General features: G+C 34.7%; 1 protein-coding gene across 2 annotated transcripts; it reads left to right on the forward strand.

Moving 5' to 3' along the window:
* Positions 1–1506: 1506 nt before the first annotated feature.
* LOC110451070 lies at positions 1507–18333 on the forward strand. Of its 2 annotated transcripts, none has more exons than XM_021498921.1 (16): positions 1507–1623; positions 4117–4239; positions 4629–4838; positions 5243–6374; positions 7569–7623; positions 8076–8202; positions 9365–9532; positions 10437–10544; positions 10835–10978; positions 11690–12080; positions 12823–12920; positions 13373–13427; positions 14458–14594; positions 16118–16250; positions 16578–16705; positions 17276–18333. In XM_021498921.1, exons 1-16 carry the CDS (start codon positions 1564–1566, stop codon positions 17576–17578), a joined length of 3372 nt encoding a protein of 1123 aa, XP_021354596.1. In that variant the 5' UTR covers positions 1507–1563; the 3' UTR covers positions 17579–18333. The 2 variants fall into 2 exon arrangements, with proteins under 2 accessions (XP_021354596.1, XP_021354597.1); XM_021498922.1 differs by having other exon boundaries at positions 13382–13427.
* The last annotated feature ends 8 nt before the right edge of the window (positions 18334–18341 follow it).

Raw genomic sequence — 18341 nt, forward strand, 5'->3', positions numbered from 1 at the left:
ATTAATTATATTTTTATATGGAAATAGAAAAGTGGAAAGAGGAAGGGATGGAGAGAAACACGAAGTAAGGCATAGTGGGACAGGAACAGACAGAGAAAAAGGCGGTCACAATATTCAAACCGATATCAGAATTTGAGTGGTCTAAACATTCCAATGAACACATCATATCAATTGGAAAGATACACGTGACGATGATCCTGGAGAAATCTGAAAGATCCGTCATGTGTGTTTGGAATTCACACAAACTAAAGGAAAATGAGCTTTAAGAATCGGTACAAAGAAGAGCCACTCAATTACTGCCATGATTAAAGCTAGGATTTATCCTATAGTGATTTTTTTCTTATTAAATCGTGTCACAGTTAGGTTGTGAGGTGCTGCCCGTGCGAGTAGAGGCTTGGAGATATACATATATATAAGAATGAGATCACTAATAAAAAGACGTGTGTACAATTCTGGCGCTGTTGAGGGTGCAATTAATTTTATGTTTTTACCAAGAAATTAGATTGCTTTGTAAGTCCGTGGTTTAACTGTCCATTTTATAATGATGAAAGAAACAATTTTCCTCTGAACATTGGCGTATCTGTTTAAAACGCACATCGATGGATTCCCTAGACAAACAGCAAAACATATCACGACAATATTTGATATCAGAAAAAATATTGCGTTATTCAGTAAAAAAATACATTAATATCTTAAATATTGATAAACTCATTATTATTAGTTGAACACTATTCCACCTCTGACGCAAGTTACAGTTTGTAAGTTAATATATATCAAAGTGACTTGTAGACCCGTTTGGTTGGGTGCTAGACGTTTTTTAATCGGGAATCATCTTGAAAGTATGAAATTATGATGCATGCACACGTCTCTATTATAAAATACATTGTATTATGGAACAAATTAAGGTTAGTTACATGTAGAAGTAGAGAGAAATACAAATATCATCTCATAAATTATATAAGTAACATTTATATAGGGAAACTAAAAATGTACTGGTCGATGGCTAATTGATTGAAATATTATATCTACATTTAATTTCCAAACGTGTACAATTAATGATGCTTCCACATAGGCCTATATATCAACCTGTAAAGTTGGCCAACAGCTAAGAACTAGTATATTGATTTGGAGCTATATTCTTAAACTCAAATAGAACGACGTACCCATCTGATCAGCAACTCACACCAATTGAAATTTAATAAATAAACAAAAACATTGATAAGAGGCAGACTTTTGTTTGTTTGTCTGAATTTATTTATTGTGAGTTATTAATTTCCAAAAGACTAATTAGACCATATTGTTTCGTTAGACGAATTCGTTTTATTCTCTCCATGTTTATTGTTATATTTAGACACTTTATCTCTAATATGTGTCAACATCGGAGCCGAATTTGAGTGTGCACGGTCCTGTTAATTAAGTTAAGAAAATACAGGCCTCGTTTGCCGCATATATTGCTTCACGAGGCCTATAGGCTAGGGGAACTCTCTAATTGGACTATTTGGAGATAGAAAAGTGCTTATTACCCGCGATTGTAAACACTGGCCATGAGCTGACCTAAATGCAATGCACTACTGTCCAGAGATAGCTGTGTTGCAATCGGCACTGTTGCTGACAAACAAAAAGGTATATGACTATTGGAATATTCTTATTTTTGAACTTTTTATTTTGTTTGTATTTCAAAGACTCATTCTGTCCCCCCGCCCCCATGCACATACTCCTGTCGTTTAGCAGTTCAAATAGGGCCATTTTCCTATTGTTTATATTATATATATATGACATGTGGTATGCCCCCATATCGCCACTTAAAGAAATGGTTCTGACAACGCCTTTAATTCACAAGGGTTAACGTTTGTAACGAACTGGCATGTGTCCCCATCTGCTGACAATATCCGTTTGGACAACGTGTGTCTATTTATAGCACTAAGCAACTTCTTCTTCTTCTTGATACGAGGGCTCCATCAGTTTGATGATTATGCCATCGGGGGGTCCTATTGTAGAGGCGGGAAGGGGGTTATTTATAGTGATTAGGGGTGGGGTGGTTTTTTTTTGTGATTTTTTTGTGCAAGGTATAGATAAAAAGTTAAAATCTGGTGGATGTACTAGTGTGTGATGAGGGCTTCAAGGGCTGTGTAGGGTAAGTGTGCCTTGAAGTCCTCTAGTGTTGTGCATTGGACTGCTGCTAAGGGAAGGAGATTCCATTGTGTTACTGTGTGTGGGAAGAATGAGTATTTGTAGGTGTCCTTTGTAGCAGATATGTGTTTGTATGCGTACGGGTGTACCTGTCTGGTGCGGGGGTCTACAGGTGTGAGTATATGTGTTGGGTTTAAAGCTACGATTCTGTGTATAATTTTGTAAAAATGGATAATTCTAGTGTATAAGCGTTGTGTTTGTAGTGTTGGCCATTGAAGTGTGTGGATCATGTCTGTTACGGAACTAGTGTTGTGGTATCTGTTTTGTACGTAGCGTGCTGCTCTTCGTTGTGTTTTTTCTATTTGTTTAATTTGGTTTGTGTATCCCAAATGGAAGAGCAGTATTCAAGTTTAGGCCTAACTAGTGCTTTGTATGCATGTTCTTTTTATATGTGGTGAGTTTATTTTCAGGTTGCGTTTGAGAAAACCTAGGGACCTTATATTGGCATTGACTGTGATATTGTTTATGTGTTTGTCCCATCGTAGGTTGGTTTTGTAGTGTTTAGTCCTAAGTATTTGCTTGTTTCTACTTTGTGTAATGTGTGGTTGTGGAGTTTGTAATCATGGTGTATTTTGTTGTGTTTCGGTGTAATGTTAAGTATGTTACATTTGTCGGGGTGAAATTGCATTATGCCAGTCCGTCTCCCATTGTCCTGCTGCATCGAGGTCGTGTTGTAGTTTTAATGTCTTCTTTGGTGTTTATTGTCTTGTATATTATGCTGTCATCTGCAAATAGTCTAAGCGTGCTTGTAATACCTATCCTGGAATAGCGAGTGGATAACAGGTATCTTTTAGTGGTTCATATATATTTAGTAACCGATACGGATACCTTAACAGTGTTCATATACATTGGTGTTTGATATCTTTGTGAAAAAACATCAGGTGTAAACACAATTTACGTTTACAAGCCTTAGATAATATAAGTAAAAGGACTTACACTATATTACAGTACATATATATATGTAAGTGGCTATAATTTAAAAAACGATATGGAAATATAAAATTGACAGTGCAGCTCTCCAAACCGTGGTAAAAAAAGTTGCATACTATATAACTAATTTCCTTTAAAATAGTGGTATTCAGTTGTAAAAAAGGACTAACGGGCCTGTATAAATCACAAGTACTTAGTATACACACATTGAGATTAATTAATTCCAGACCTGCCAATGAACTATACTTGAAAGTATAGATATTAAAAGGTTTCATGGGTAAAAAAAATGCTAAATTTAAATGTTGTTAGGGAAACCTATATGTATTTCCCCAGCTAATTAGTAGAAGCTTGGTTCAAACTTATTAGCTGATTTTCCCAGTGTTTGTTTAACCTGGTCTTAAAAGAAAACAAGGATGGGGCATTTACCACTTGGATCTGATTGTAAGATCTTGCTGTAACGTTTACCCATGACTACATTATTTAAAGCAAGAAAAACATAATATTATCTCTGAACTACATGTACCATCCTAAATATGATGAAATGAGCCATACAATCTGGTCTATAAGTTAGCTAGTACTGGAAACAAATATTGTTTACAGTATCTATAATTAACAGGACTTCAACAAATGTGACAGGGCCAGACAGGGAACCCGGAGAGCTCTGAACCTTTGACAGATGCTCTAAAGAACAGAGCTATATTACCAGTACCAGTCATCTGGCCTAAACCTACTAGCAGTATATATGTACCGTTATATTAATTTGGAATTGTAATGGGCTTAAATTGTGACCCTGAAGATATGTGAATACACTGCGCAAAGTTCTCGCCGAACCAAATACATTCATTTATTGAATTTGGTTCCTTACCTGGAAGAAGAAGAAGAATACATGAGTATATTTAAATTTGTATCATCCATGAACAAACAGGAACAAAAATCTTTGCAGAATTAACATATTACATTCATTTGCAATTTAGATATTTTGTTATATTTTTATAGATTTTGGTTAAAGGAAAGGCAAAGACTTCCAAGAATGATGTCAGACAGTGTGTTTCTATCCTGTATGGGGCAATACAGGAGATTTGTAGGGGTCTGGAAGAGGACAGAGACCCACAGGAAGAGGTAATGTCTACCTTATAAATACATGTACTATGTATTAATCCTTAATAGGGCAGGGCGGTACAGGATATCTGTAGAGGTACAGAGAAGGAGAGAGGTCTGCAGGGACAAGCAACATATGAAACACTCCACCAAAGCATGAAATTAAAGTTCAGGCATAGAATAATTCTGTGCTAAGGCAGAGTTCAATGTAATGGTACAATTCAAGACCATCATGTACAGGCCTCAGTGACATTGATAATATTCTAAATCATCTGTGTTCTGTAATGATCCAGCTTACTGAGTCTTTTGTTTCAATAATTACTCAAATATGTCATAAAACGTTTGAACAATGAAAGTATATGTTTATGTCAGTCCATTTACAGATCCACCATCGCTTTTCTCTTGTACAGGAAGCCTGGAGTTCCCAGTTGTTCAGTATTCTCCTGTACAAGGTGATAGTCACACAATACAGAGATGCCATCCCGGGAGAAGATGAAGAGACCAAACCAGGGAAACTGGTGGATAAAATGGAGGCCCTGTGTTCAATACTGCCACCAGTCAATCACACTTTGTTTATGGAAATGGTTAAACGTTGTCGATGGTTTCAACTGTATTTTGATGTGAGTGTTAAAATAAAGCTATCTGGATCCTCATAAAGTATCTACTAGTAAAACGATTGATGGCAGAAGTACTTTCTAAATGTAGTCAAATCTCACTTTAATGCCCACATGTTACATTAGCAAACTTTCCCTTCCACCATTATATTTGAAAGTTACATTTTCCATTTTTCCTTTCCAATTCCTGTATACCTTTATATAATTACCTCATAATACCACTGGACCCCTTTATAATGCCAAAATCCTGCTGGAAAGACCACGGCATTATGAAGTTTTTACAGAACTGAAAACTGTAATTTTAATATGATTTTTTTTATAGACTACATAACATGTTTTTTTCCAAATTAAACCTAGCATTAAAATGATACATTAAACTTGTTTGATCACTGTTCTGCTATTTCTTTCAGAGTCTAATCTGGATCCAGGAACAGGTTGCCAGGTCTCTGCTGCATGACACTGTTAGCCATATTTGTGATGATGAAATTGATAGCAACGATATAGTGTGGGGAAAACTCATCACCGACTATTTTGTTGGTGCTCTCATAACTTTTCCCAGGACAGCTTGTATCCACAAATACAAAGATGAAATTAAACGATCAGATAGCCTGAAAGTTGATCCAGTTAATATGTCTACCCAATCAAAAGGGTCTAATGAAATGAAAATGTCCAGTGCCAATGGAGAAATTTGTATTGAAGAAAGGTCCTATGTAACAAGTAATCCTGAGAGCTATGTTAATGGTGTACTAACACTTACAGAGATAGGTCACGCATTAAAACAGATCATGATGATGGACACTCAAAAAGTCAGAAATTCTGAAAAAGAACCTGGTCAAAAATTCACTGAACTTGACAAACAGAAAATATTTTCTGAGTTGTGCCAGTTGTTGCTCCTCAGCATTTGTTTCGGTTCAAGATCTCCAACCAAATTCAATCAAATTTCTGATTGGATGAAGTCAAATGTATTTGGAATTGATATGAAGGATGGTGGTCAGGTTCAGAGCTTACCTTCTCAAGCAATGGGGAAATACAGCTGTGCTGCTATACAAGGAAGAGAGATTGGGCTGAATGCTGCATTGAAGGACGCTCCAGATAGTGAATTTCCATGGAAATGTTGGGTTGATAAAATCAGAGATATACTTTCATCAGAAACTTTCCAGAATCAAGTGACAGGTGCTGAGAAGAACCAACTATCTCAATCAACTCTTTCATTTTGTAACTTTGTTCCCTTGGTCGCAAGGGGGGTTAACTCTGGAAAGACAAGGACCACATTTGTGTCGTTAGGGTGCTGTCCAACAACGTTCCTGCGCATGATTGTTCAGGTACTTAAGGATATGGCAGAGTGTTCTTTTGGACAAAATGTGATCCCAGCGACAGATGAATGTTTGGCATTTACCAAAGATTTAGATTTCATTGTTGGAAATCTCAGTGAAGTATTGAATGTGTCCAATCCTGATGTTGACAGAGAAGTTGGTTTTGCCAAAGATTGGTCGCTGTCTGCTATTTTGTGGAGGATCGACAACAGACAGGCTGGTTATACAGGTACAGCTGTACTGCAACCTTTTTTCTCCAACGAAGAGTTATAATTACTTAATCAAAATTAGCTCAAGTGAACAGTTAAACATCACAGATCATTATTTTTCTCATTCATTTTTGCAAGAATAATGTACTAGACAAAAGCTTTATTAGATTGGTCTCTTGTTCAGTAGTACAAGGGCATATTTGTTTGGTTAATTTTTGGTGAAATTGATATACACTGGTTCTGTAAAATTGATATACACTGGTTCTATAAAATTGATATACACTGTTTCTATAAAATTGATATACACTGGTTCCATAAAATTGATATACACTGGTTCCATAAAATTGATATACACTGATTCTGTAAAATTGATATACACTGGTTCTATATAATTGATATACACTGGTTCTGTAAAATTGATATACATTGGTTCTGTAAAATTGATATATACACTGGTTCTATAAAATTGATATACACTGGTTCTGTAAAATTGATATACACTGGTTCTATAAAATTGATATACACTGGTTCTATACACTTGTTCTGTAAAATTGATATACACTGGTTCTTTACAATTGATATACACTGGTTCTATAAAATTGATATACACTGGTTCTATACACTGATTCTATAAAATTGATATACACTGGTTCTAAAAAATTGATATACACTGGTTCTATAAAATTTATATACACTGGTTCTATAAAATTGATATACACTGGTTCTATAAAATTGATATACACTGGTTCCATAAAATTGATAAACACTGGTTCCGTAAAATTGATATACACTGGTTCTATAAAATTGAACAAGATGAAGTCATTAGAACTATGCGACTAAAGTACTAAGTAGGCACTACAGTACTTTGATTGAAAGATTATTGACAAAGCTTATCATTTCCAATTGGATATATGTTGCAGATTCTTGTTTAATTTATTGTAAATCTGGATCTTGCTATATTAGAGAGATTGATTACACCCATGATCAAGGGAAATGAACGCTATTATGCGTATCAATGTTAGGAAAATTTTGTCAAATTTCTTGTCAAAGTTTAATTGAAGTTCATGTGTTTATTTAGACTTAATACATTATGGTTAAAATGGGTTTAATTTTAGCTGAGCGACCTGTTAGCCTTGTAGTCCAATTGTGTTGAAATAGACTGATATGTTGATGGTTCAGTATGAATTCAGCTATTTCTTTTGATTAAATTTCAGATGGTTTACTTCGACTTATGACGACTTTTGATGCAGATCTTTGGTCCAATTACAGGTCAATGTATATTTCAATGTATATCAGAAAAAACATTCAAAGTCCTTGTGATGGTTAGATATAAAAAAAAAAAATAGACAAGAGATTATTCGACTTCCCTAGCGAGTTATGTATCTATGTATAGTTTAACCTCTTTATTCTGTGCTCCAATAATATGTTAAAATCAATTGATTTCTGAAAAATTGTTAACTTAATATGCACAATCGATAGGTACCAGGTATATGCATATACATGTACAGTATATACATATATACATGTAGGTAAAGCATACAGGGTATTACCATGTTTTTAAGTAAAACCACTCTGAGTACATACTATCATTCCTGTGATTGACAGTCATATAACAGTTATCTGTTATTTACAGAACAGGATTAAATACCATCAGATGTAGCTCTGTTTTATGCATTTTGACAAAAACAATTTTGATGTTTAACATGTTGTTTATTTGACAGTTTGTTACAAACTGTAAGAAACAACATGGCCATACTCCTTACTCCTGATGTGGTGGTGAAGTTTTATGAGCTTGTGGCCAGAATTGCTGATGCTATGTATCCAGAGTCGTTGATGCAGCTTAAACAGGTACCTGGTTTATTAAACTCTTGCTTCCACTGGTATGCTAGTTCTATCTGGTGTTTACCATATCCATACAATAATTTTGTCTGGTTAAAATGTCTTCCTCACAAGTGACTGTTTTTATATCTTGCCCATAAGGCCTTATTTGGGCCTCTTGGAGTTCATTGAATTAATGTGTTACAGTTAAACCTTGGTATACAGCCAACAATTGTCCAGAGAAATGTTGGTTTAATAAAGGGGTTTGGCGATAAATTAAGGGAAATGTATAAAGGAATTCTTATGAATAAAAGACATAGAGACATAGATATATGTTGGCAGTAAACGAGGTTGCAAATGACACAAGGGGCATTATATTAAGGTTTTACTGTACCTTGCCAATATTTAAAATGTATGAAAAGGTAAGATTGGATTTTGTTTTGGGAGATCTAACTAGTATGTAAGGTAAAATTAACCATACCATATGCTTTTTGGAGTATATCTCTGCCGCTGTTTCACAAATGAGCTTCAAACCTTGTGTATAGATACATCATGGAAAGGCGATGTGACGCATCCTAAAAGGAGGTCACTGTGATCTACATTTGGTCTTGACCTTAAGTTACAATGAAATGATTTCCAGAGTGAATTTGACTCAAAACCACCGTTTCATTAATTGGAATCAAACATTGTATATAGGCACATCATAGAAAAAGCGATGTGTCACATCCTAAAAATGAAATCAGTGTGATCTTAATTTGACCTTTGATTTTGACCTCAAGTACTGAAATAAGTGTAATTCTTGCATGCCTCTGCAGCAGTTTTACGAATGGTCTGCAAACTTTGCTTCAAGTTGAATCTAGTTTCAAAAGTATTTTCAAATAAAAATGATATGACTGGAACAAGTTGTCCTTTTATTGTTCAAAAGATCGATTGATGCTTTTAACAGAAAAAAGGTATTAGACAAGAGGTGTTTTAGGTCCTTTGATTATAGAAAGTAAATTTTCAAATGCATTAAGAGATTGGTGTGTCAAATATGGAAAAAAAAATATGTGGACCCTAAATATATATATATATATATATATATATATATCTCTTGTGTTCTTTCTGTCACTTTTACAGAAAGATAAACACGATTTCACCAGAGAAGAAATGCATATATCTGTTGTTGGAAAGTTTAGTTCTGTTGTTTCAGTTGGTGCTGACCGGTTTCAGTGATCTGCCCTTGGCTGTACAAGATGACCACATTGCCATAGTGTACTCAACTTACCAACACTGGCCTCATCACCATGGTAGTCAGTTGGATGGTATCATCACTGCAACACTCAATAAACTCACCATGGAAAGCACAGAAAATGAAAAGGTGATAGTTTAAGGATATTTTCATCAAATGCAGGATTTATGGTCTGTGAAAAAATTGCGGACTTCTCTATGTGAGAAAAGTCTGTAATTTTTTTCACATGGATTATTATTGACATTCGAAGAATATGTAGAGTAGAAACATCTTTGAAATAATCCTAGGGTTTTTCTTTCGATACATTCTTCTGCACTTAGCCTTGGAATATGTTACCAAGGTAAGCAATTTGATTAGTTTCAGACATGATGAAATGACCAATTGCAAGGCTGATAACTGTCCTTTGAAGATTACAAAGGATCTATACCAAAATCAAAGGCGGTCAATTTCACAGTTATGCTTTTATGTAATTCCTTATGTCTTGTATCAAAGAAATCAATGGTATGCAGGAATTAGTATCAGTTTCCAGACTAGTCAAATTGTATCATCCACAAGGAGGCATTATACAGAGCCTTCAATTTTGTCACCAAATTTTCAAAGTGTATGTAGAAGAGTCATGTACCAAGAACAGATCCCCTGAATTTCAAAGATGCAGTAGATAAAGACTGAATTTTGTAGATTTGTAAATGTCAACCTCTGTGCCTCCCAAATGGACTTCGGGAGGTTGTTCAATATTTCAAAAATCTAAGAATTGTGTTGAATTTTCTTAAATTTACAAACAGGCTACACAAAGTATTGTAAAAGTAAATAAAACTTTTTATATAATAATATGTATGAAAATAACAATTATTTTTGATGTCTTGTTAAAGTTGAGCTATTAAAATAGGTACTCATTGAAATAGCCCGTGTAAGCGAATTGTTGATTCTTTATGTGATATCGTCATCATCAGGAATCGTTATCTTTACCAAGTAGACATTTTCACAGCCAGTAATATTGATAACAAAGCTTGCATAACAACATATGTTCTTAAAGGTGATGACAGAGTTATGTCAGCTCGCTCTACAGGATGTTGAGGCAGTTATCAAAGGCATTGTGGGAAGGGCGAGTAGCAGTGCTCAACAAGCTGAGATAGGTGTCAAGGTTTGTAAACGTGGAAGCTGTGTATCTCAATTACTATACATTTTTTTGTAGGTGACACTCTGTACCTATGTGTGACAGTGAAGTTACCCTTACTGTAGTGATAAGTTTGTATCTTAAGATAATAACAGATCTTTAATTTTGGTTCTATTATAAACAATGTACACATAAATATTTCATGAACTGTAATTTTGGGAAAGTATAAGAATGCAAAACTAGCAAATTAGTCCTCCTTTGGAAAGCTGATATAAATCTAATTTGACTTTTTAAATGTTTTTTTTTATTTTTGATAGGTTCTTGGAAGGATGTCAAGTGTGGCTGCTGGAAGGACGGAGGGCTGTAATCTGTGTGGTCAGCTTCACCAGTTTCTTCTGTCCAATCAGCTGTCTGCTAAGGAGCGCCGTGTTATCCTATACTTCATACAGATGACTGCCATGGTAGCTGTTATAGATATATCAGTAACAAGAAAGTACAAAAAATTGGCTGATTTTAGTGAGGAACTGGCAAAGGAGAATAGATGAAATAACTGGCTGCTTGTACACCAGGTCAAAGATAAAATATACCATCAATCTGAACAGAAATACATTTTAAAATATTATGTCAAATTTCAGGAGCCACTGAGGTACAAGTTCGTCATCTGTCCAACCTATTGAAAAGGCATGAACAGTGTATACTGGCGATTTAATTACCTAAAAATGACCACTAATTCAAGATCTGAAAAGCATGATCAAATACCTGGGATATTTTCATACCAATTTTTCCTATCAATGAGTGCCATAGTTGTCTCTATATAGTGTGTGATATAATGAGTTGTATGATAGTTCTTAGTCCATTTATGATTAGATGTAGCCCAACCATTGTATGGGCTATCTTCTATGTTAATCTAATACAAATCAAAGAACAGAATGAAAAAACGAAATATTAGTTTTCATATTGTAACAGGTCATTTGTAGTCACAGACAAGAATTATATTGTTTTATGTTTTCTAGACCTTAACATGGCTCACTTATCTGAGTAAAGCTATCAAACGAAGGAACTCATGTGAAATTGAGTTATTGAAAGACATTAATCATAGAAGATGAATGTTCCATTTCAGGCTTTAAATGCTTAAAATGTTAAATATCACTTTTTCTTTTTGAATATTTTAGCCACAGAAATCATCAGATTGTGAGGATATCATGAGAACAACCTCTCTGCTGAATGCAACAGAGTTCATCCAGACAACAACACTGTCGTCTCTCAATGTGCTGTCGCTCAGCAACCAGGGACATCCAATGAATGCCTTATTTGCACTAGAGATTATAATTGGCATCTTTGAAGCAATGAAACATCACGAGGCCTTATTGACAAATTTGGTGAAGTCCTTGGCAACAGATTCTGCTCCTTGGTTACTATGTGTGGCCGAGCTCTGGCAGTATTGCGTAATTCTTTGGGAATCTGATGAAGATGTAGGAGTGAGGTTGAAATTGAAAGAAAATTTGGTGCAATTTCACGATCTGCTGAAGTCAGTGAGTGCTTCGTGTGAACTCTGTACTTATGGTAATTAAACGTTTACTTTATTTACTTCATTTCAGCTTTGTAAAACTTTGAAAAACGTGGATAAATGAGAATATATCATTAATATAATGCATAAGTGAACTGTAAAAACACAAATTCATCATTTTGCTAAATGCATGTTAATTACCTTCCAATTTACAACAACAACAAAATGGTTGGTAGTTATTTTTCCATTTAAAAATTGCATCTTGTAAGTTCTGGGACTATATTAATGAGATTTTTTTTAATGAAAATCAAAATTTTTGAATTTTTATATAAATCAGACTTGAATATGCTATATCACATTTTTTTGATATGAGTTAAATTTAAGGTATTACATTTGATAATGTTTCTTTAAATTTGTTAATCTACCAGTGAGGGTTAAAAAATAGAGCTTAAGATGTCTCTTTTCTGCTTGAATAATAAAATACATTTATAATTGATTAAAAAAGGTATTTGATAAATTTCTGACAATTTAGTGTTTGTAAACTGTTTCTCAAAAATGACAAATGCTTTCCATTCTTGCAGAAAGATATTGACAGCAAAAAGGTATATAAGAACAAAGAAAATAAGAACCATACAATAAAAGCTTTACAAAAAGATTGAAAAAAAAACTCTTACTGCTTTTGTACATATTTTCATCTAAAGTAGCAAATATATTATTCATGTGACTTTTGTAGTTGTTTTCATTTCATTTCTATTCCTGGATATGACTAAAGGGAGGTAATTTTGAACTGTTTCATAGGCCCTGAGACTGTCTGGCTCCATGATCATCTTGAACAAATGGACTGGTCAGTACAACTTCATATGGCAGAAATTATCAGTCCTACAGCATACAGACAGGTAAGATTTTATACAGACTAAACAGTGAGTCAAACTTTGTAACATAAATAGAGTTCAATTGTCCTTTGGGACCTGACATAAGTTTTTCAGTTTGGACCATATTTGTAAAAAGTTCATGTAATCAAACTTTTAACATCATTTTATGTGTGGCAGTACTACAACTTAGTTATTTCCCTTCCTTTTGTTGTTGTTGTTGTTTTTGTTGTTAGGGGGCGGGGGGGGGGGTATAAATTGAATCAAGCAGACAAAAACCTTTTTTATTTCTTCAGTGAATTGTAATACTCATTTTTTTAATGTACAAGAGATAAAAGATATATTTAAAGGTATTCTGACATTTTTAACCAGGTGGAAATGTCTGCTTCATGGTGATTTGGTTAATTTCAATGCAGTTCTTATATCAAGAAATCAAAAATGTTGCTACCATTATTTGAACCTAATAATAATTGTTTCAGTTGTTTCAGGAATGTGAGCTTGAGGACTTCTGTCTAGCTCTGATAAACAACTCCGGTAAGATCCAGCTTCTGTATGTTACAGCTCATGTTTACGATTATGGTGGGTTGTTCAGACAGAGTTAAAATTTTATTTTTGTAATTGTAATTAATTGTGTGTATGGAGGAAAGGATATAATATTAGTCAAGCCTTGAACAAACCCCCTAATATGTCTAGCTGATAATTCATATCTGAAAAGGCGATCATACCTTGTGGGACATGAGAAATAACAAAGATGAAATAAACGAAATGTAATAAACACCGTGTTCTCTGTGTAAAAACCCAGAGCGGGGCTGGACCCGGGTTAGAACCCTGACCTTCAGCCTGCTAATCTATCGCGCTAATTGATTGAGCTAGCTGGTTAGTGGGAGGGTTCTCTAGTTATGTCCAAACGGTAGTTGAGGTGAGGTTACTGCATAATAGGAGAAAACAAAAGGCAGTGGGACAGATGTCCTTAATAAATTCTTGTTAAAACACTCGGTGTATTCTTAGGCCTTTCAATTTTACTCAGTTGATTATTCAAAAGGGTTTTTCTGGATGACGTTCATTATAAATCATTGCCAATATTAAAACAGTAAAATTGAATCTATTATTACTTACCTTCTGTTATTTTAGCACTGCTGCATTTCTTAGTCAACTAGTTTCAATATATAGATAATAAAAATATTGATATCCAAAATAAGTAATTGGACCCTATATATACTGACAAAGTATTTTGGTCTATCTGTCCCACACTTTAAGACAGGATACACTGAAGTAATTAAACACATAGAGAAAGTTTTTGGTGCGAGCCTGGTTGATGATGACATCAATAGTGTGTGACTGTTTATAATTCATTCACCTCTGAAATTTCATGATGAACTATTCCAACCTTTGAATCAGAGGAGTTCAAATATGTCTTCAGTGGTGAATGAGTTAAACCCCTGTTGTGCTTGTGTTAGACCTCTACTAGTGTTTTAAAAATAGTTGTAGATTATTTATTTCAAGACAGGATTTGTTTAAAGTGTTTATTGTCCCCCTCATTTGACTACTTGATCTACCTTGACAGGTGATAGTATTTACCTGAACCTGCTGCGAGCAGCTGCTGCCAGTGAAGTGATGATGCAAACTGTGTTACACATTGTGACACAGTCCGACACCAGCCTCAGTCTGGTTTATGAGGAAATGGTGGTGACATTGGCTCAGGTATGTTGTTAGTATACAGTTAAAGTATGGGGTTGAGGGATATACAAAGTTTCTGGTGTCCTAAGACCAGGTCTATTTCCAGAGGCGAAGCTGAGGGAAATAGGCATGGTCAAGGGACACCAGAAACTTGATATATCCCTCAACACCATACTTTTACCGTTTTATTATACCGATACACACTGGAGAGATAGTTTTAACTAGAAAATATTTGTAAACCATAAGCTGTTTAGCTTCCCGTCCCAACTACCCTTTTGATGACAATGTAGCAAAATGCTTCCGAGTTCGTTAGCAAGCTCCGCCCACCTCTTTCGTCACTTCCACATTCGGTAACAAGCTCTGCCCACCTCTCGCCTGATTGGCACGGCGGAAACACCCGCGTGTAGATGTGTTTTAGTTCCCAGACCAACACACAGGACTTAAACAGTCAGGCAAAATTGGGGATATATTCGATTTAGCCAGTTACTTTTATATAGAGTAAATAAAGTAGAGGTATAATAATATAATATGTAAAGAGGGTCATACTGTTTACATGGTTATTTTGAATGGTTTAGCTCACTTAGCCCAAATGAACTTGTGCCATATCTGTCATTTATACAGCATCTACGTACAATTCTAGGGACAGTGGGGCAGGGGCAATAAGGTAAAGAATAAGGGGGTAATTTTTCAATGAATACTCCAAAGTACATGTAGAGGAATTTAAAAAAAATCTGTATGAAGGTTTCTACTGCATAGATGAAGTATAGTCCCTCACCAAAATTAACACAGTAGATTTAGTATATTTAGATAATAAAAATTTTCAAAGAAAAGTAACACACAGGAATATCCAAATGCTTCCCCAAAGAGTGTATGTATTGACTTGACAAGAGAAATGTTTATTGTATAGCTATTTTGTGCCTTAACTGCTCCAATGTGCTTATACAAGTATTTATATGACAGTTTTGTTGCCAACACTATCAACTAAAACTGATATTTGCAAATAATTCAGTTTAAAATTTTAAAACTGTGTGAAGGAGGCACGGTAGTCTAGTGGGTTGGACACAGGGCTCGTGACCGAGGGGTTGCATGTTTGAGTCACGCACAGCACTGTGTTGCATCTGAGCAATATACTTTACTCCGCTTGTTCCAGTCTACTCAGCTGTAAATGAGTACGTGGTTGGGCAGTACTAGAATTGTTGAATGCTAGCTGTTCGCGTTCAAATGGCAGCTCTGGCTGTATGCTTCCCATGGAGTTGAGAAAGGTATTGGCTGGTTGCAAAGGCCCTATAAGCACGTATAATAATTTGTGAACCGCATTGAGATGACCTACGAACTAGGTTGTGATAAAGCGGTATATAAGAACCTCAAATTATTATAATTATAAGGATGTAGCCATTAAACCTGCTTAAAAGTTTTAATATCTTCATTTTGATGTATCTATCGTGTTTGATTTAATGGTGAATGATCACTTAAAACTGATATATTGCAGAAACAGAATATTAAACTAAATTTTGTCAAATTATGTTTTAATTATGTATTTGTTGAAGGTGTTACCTCACTGTGTTTTTGAAGAGTGGAAGAGAGTTATACGGCTGATACAGGGACTTTTGGATGGTCGACAACTGATTATACAGAACAGAATAAAAGATGGGTGGGAGAAGCTTGATGGAAAATCTGAAGGTACAGATATATAACATTTATAATGCCACTAAGTATGGTATACTACATAATGTTGAGTTAGATATTATCTTTATGTGATGAACTATATTACAAAGAAATTTTAACAATTTGCTAGGAAATGAAAATCTTGCTTTCAAATTTTGATCATTGACTAATTCCATTTGATTGTAGTTTCTAAAGACAATATTTTAAAGTATGCGGATTGATAATTTACCTGTTGTTTGATAGTCACATCGATCAAAAAAAACATCACATACAAGAAAGTAATCAAATAGTTGATAGATAGTATAGGTACATAATTTTATATAAATGTTTTATACTTCCTAGCTGTGCGGCAACCATTGAATCTGTCTCGAGTACTTCACAATGTCATAACTGTCCTTCAGTTTACGACTATGGCAACAAATATGGCCGCCCTGTTACACTGTACCAAATGTTACGTCACAGTTTTGAAGGTAAGATATGATGTTTTGTTTAACTATTATTAAAAATTAAATGTTTTTCTTATGGATTTGGAATTGCTGCTTATCATGAAGATACTTGATATTTATATTGCTCTTATTTGGAAAGGAATGTTTTGTGTATGCGAAACAATAACAACTAGTGCAAAGTAAGAAAGCAGCCATTTGAAAATGAGTTGCCTGATGCAGAAATTCAAACAAAGTAAACATTATACTGCACCAAATTGCCATTTCCTTGTACACAAATGTATGATGATGCATGTTTGTAAATATGTTATATGTGTCATTACTACTGTGCAATCAAGCATGAGCTTCAGACCACTCACTCTTCCAACAATCTCGGGTTTGATCCCCAGCAGAGGTGGAAAAAAGAGAGTGATTACTGATGTCTGATAGTGTTAAAGTGGTTATCCCTCCGATGGCATGGTGGTTTTCCTCCACCACGAAAACATAATTTGTTCCAGTAGCGGTGTCGTAAAAAAAAAGCTCTACAGAGCTGATGTTTGTTGTTGACAATGTACACGACGTTAAATAAAGATTATTTATTTATTCATTTATTTATAGGAGTGTGTCCTTGTCAGCAAAATTGCCCTCGCCGCATCAGACCACTTGTTCCTGCTGACCAAAGTGTTTGGTCATGTGTGTCACGCCACCTATTGGATGCCCTTGGAGACCCGTGATCCCCTAGACGTTCTCCTACTAGACATTGTGTGTTCTCTAGAACTGGTCAATCAAGAACTGGACATGAATGTTGAGGGCACCACCTTCACAGACAGCTTGAAGTGTATTGCTCAATGTTCACTCTCCATCCAAAACCCAGACACAAAATGTATGATAGAGAAGAAGATAACAGAACTGTTGGGATAAATGTGTGTAGATCTGAATCTAGGATAAACAGCACAGGTTAATATAAGTTAATCTTGCATTAAGTATATTCGTTATGATTCTGTTAATCTTAACAGTGCAACAATTTTCGCAGTTCATATCAAATTTGTTCCAAAACCCATTGAAGCCTATATCCCATTAACCTCAACATAATGTAATTAAATCCTTATATTCACATTCAGTGCAGTTTAGATGTTTTTTTTTATATAATTTCTAAAATATCTGATTTGGCAAATCTTTGTAATGGAAGTTCCTGGCGAATGCGACGTCATCACTAAGTGTAAGAGTGACGTCGTTCTGGTAACTTAAATTAAGCTGTTTTGTATCGATTACGATGCTAAAATAACCTTTCACATAAATAGATGTTTGTTAAATCAGAAACATGAAATAAGAAATTGAAACATTCTTTTAATAAGACTACTCCCTACACACATTTCTGATGTATTCATACACCAACTGTACAGTGGCAAAATTCTATTTCATATTTTGTATAGGTATATTGATTCCAAGTTCATTAGAAATGTAACTATGGTTTGTGCAAACTAATAATTTGTAATTAACTTCATCAGTAAAACAAGTCCAAAATTGATTTGATAATTCGTGAGCTCGAATTTGTCATGATGCAAAATTAATAGGAATGTGTCATAAAATCTCCTCAAAAAGGATTTTTTTTAAAATATATGATGTTGTTCACAATTCTTTAGAATCACATTTATAATAAAATCTTTGTTTCTATCAGTTTCCT

This window comes from Mizuhopecten yessoensis, unplaced genomic scaffold, assembly GCF_002113885.1.
Source record: "Mizuhopecten yessoensis strain PY_sf001 unplaced genomic scaffold, ASM211388v2 scaffold5789, whole genome shotgun sequence".
Lineage (NCBI taxonomy): Eukaryota > Metazoa > Mollusca > Bivalvia > Pectinida > Pectinidae > Mizuhopecten > Mizuhopecten yessoensis.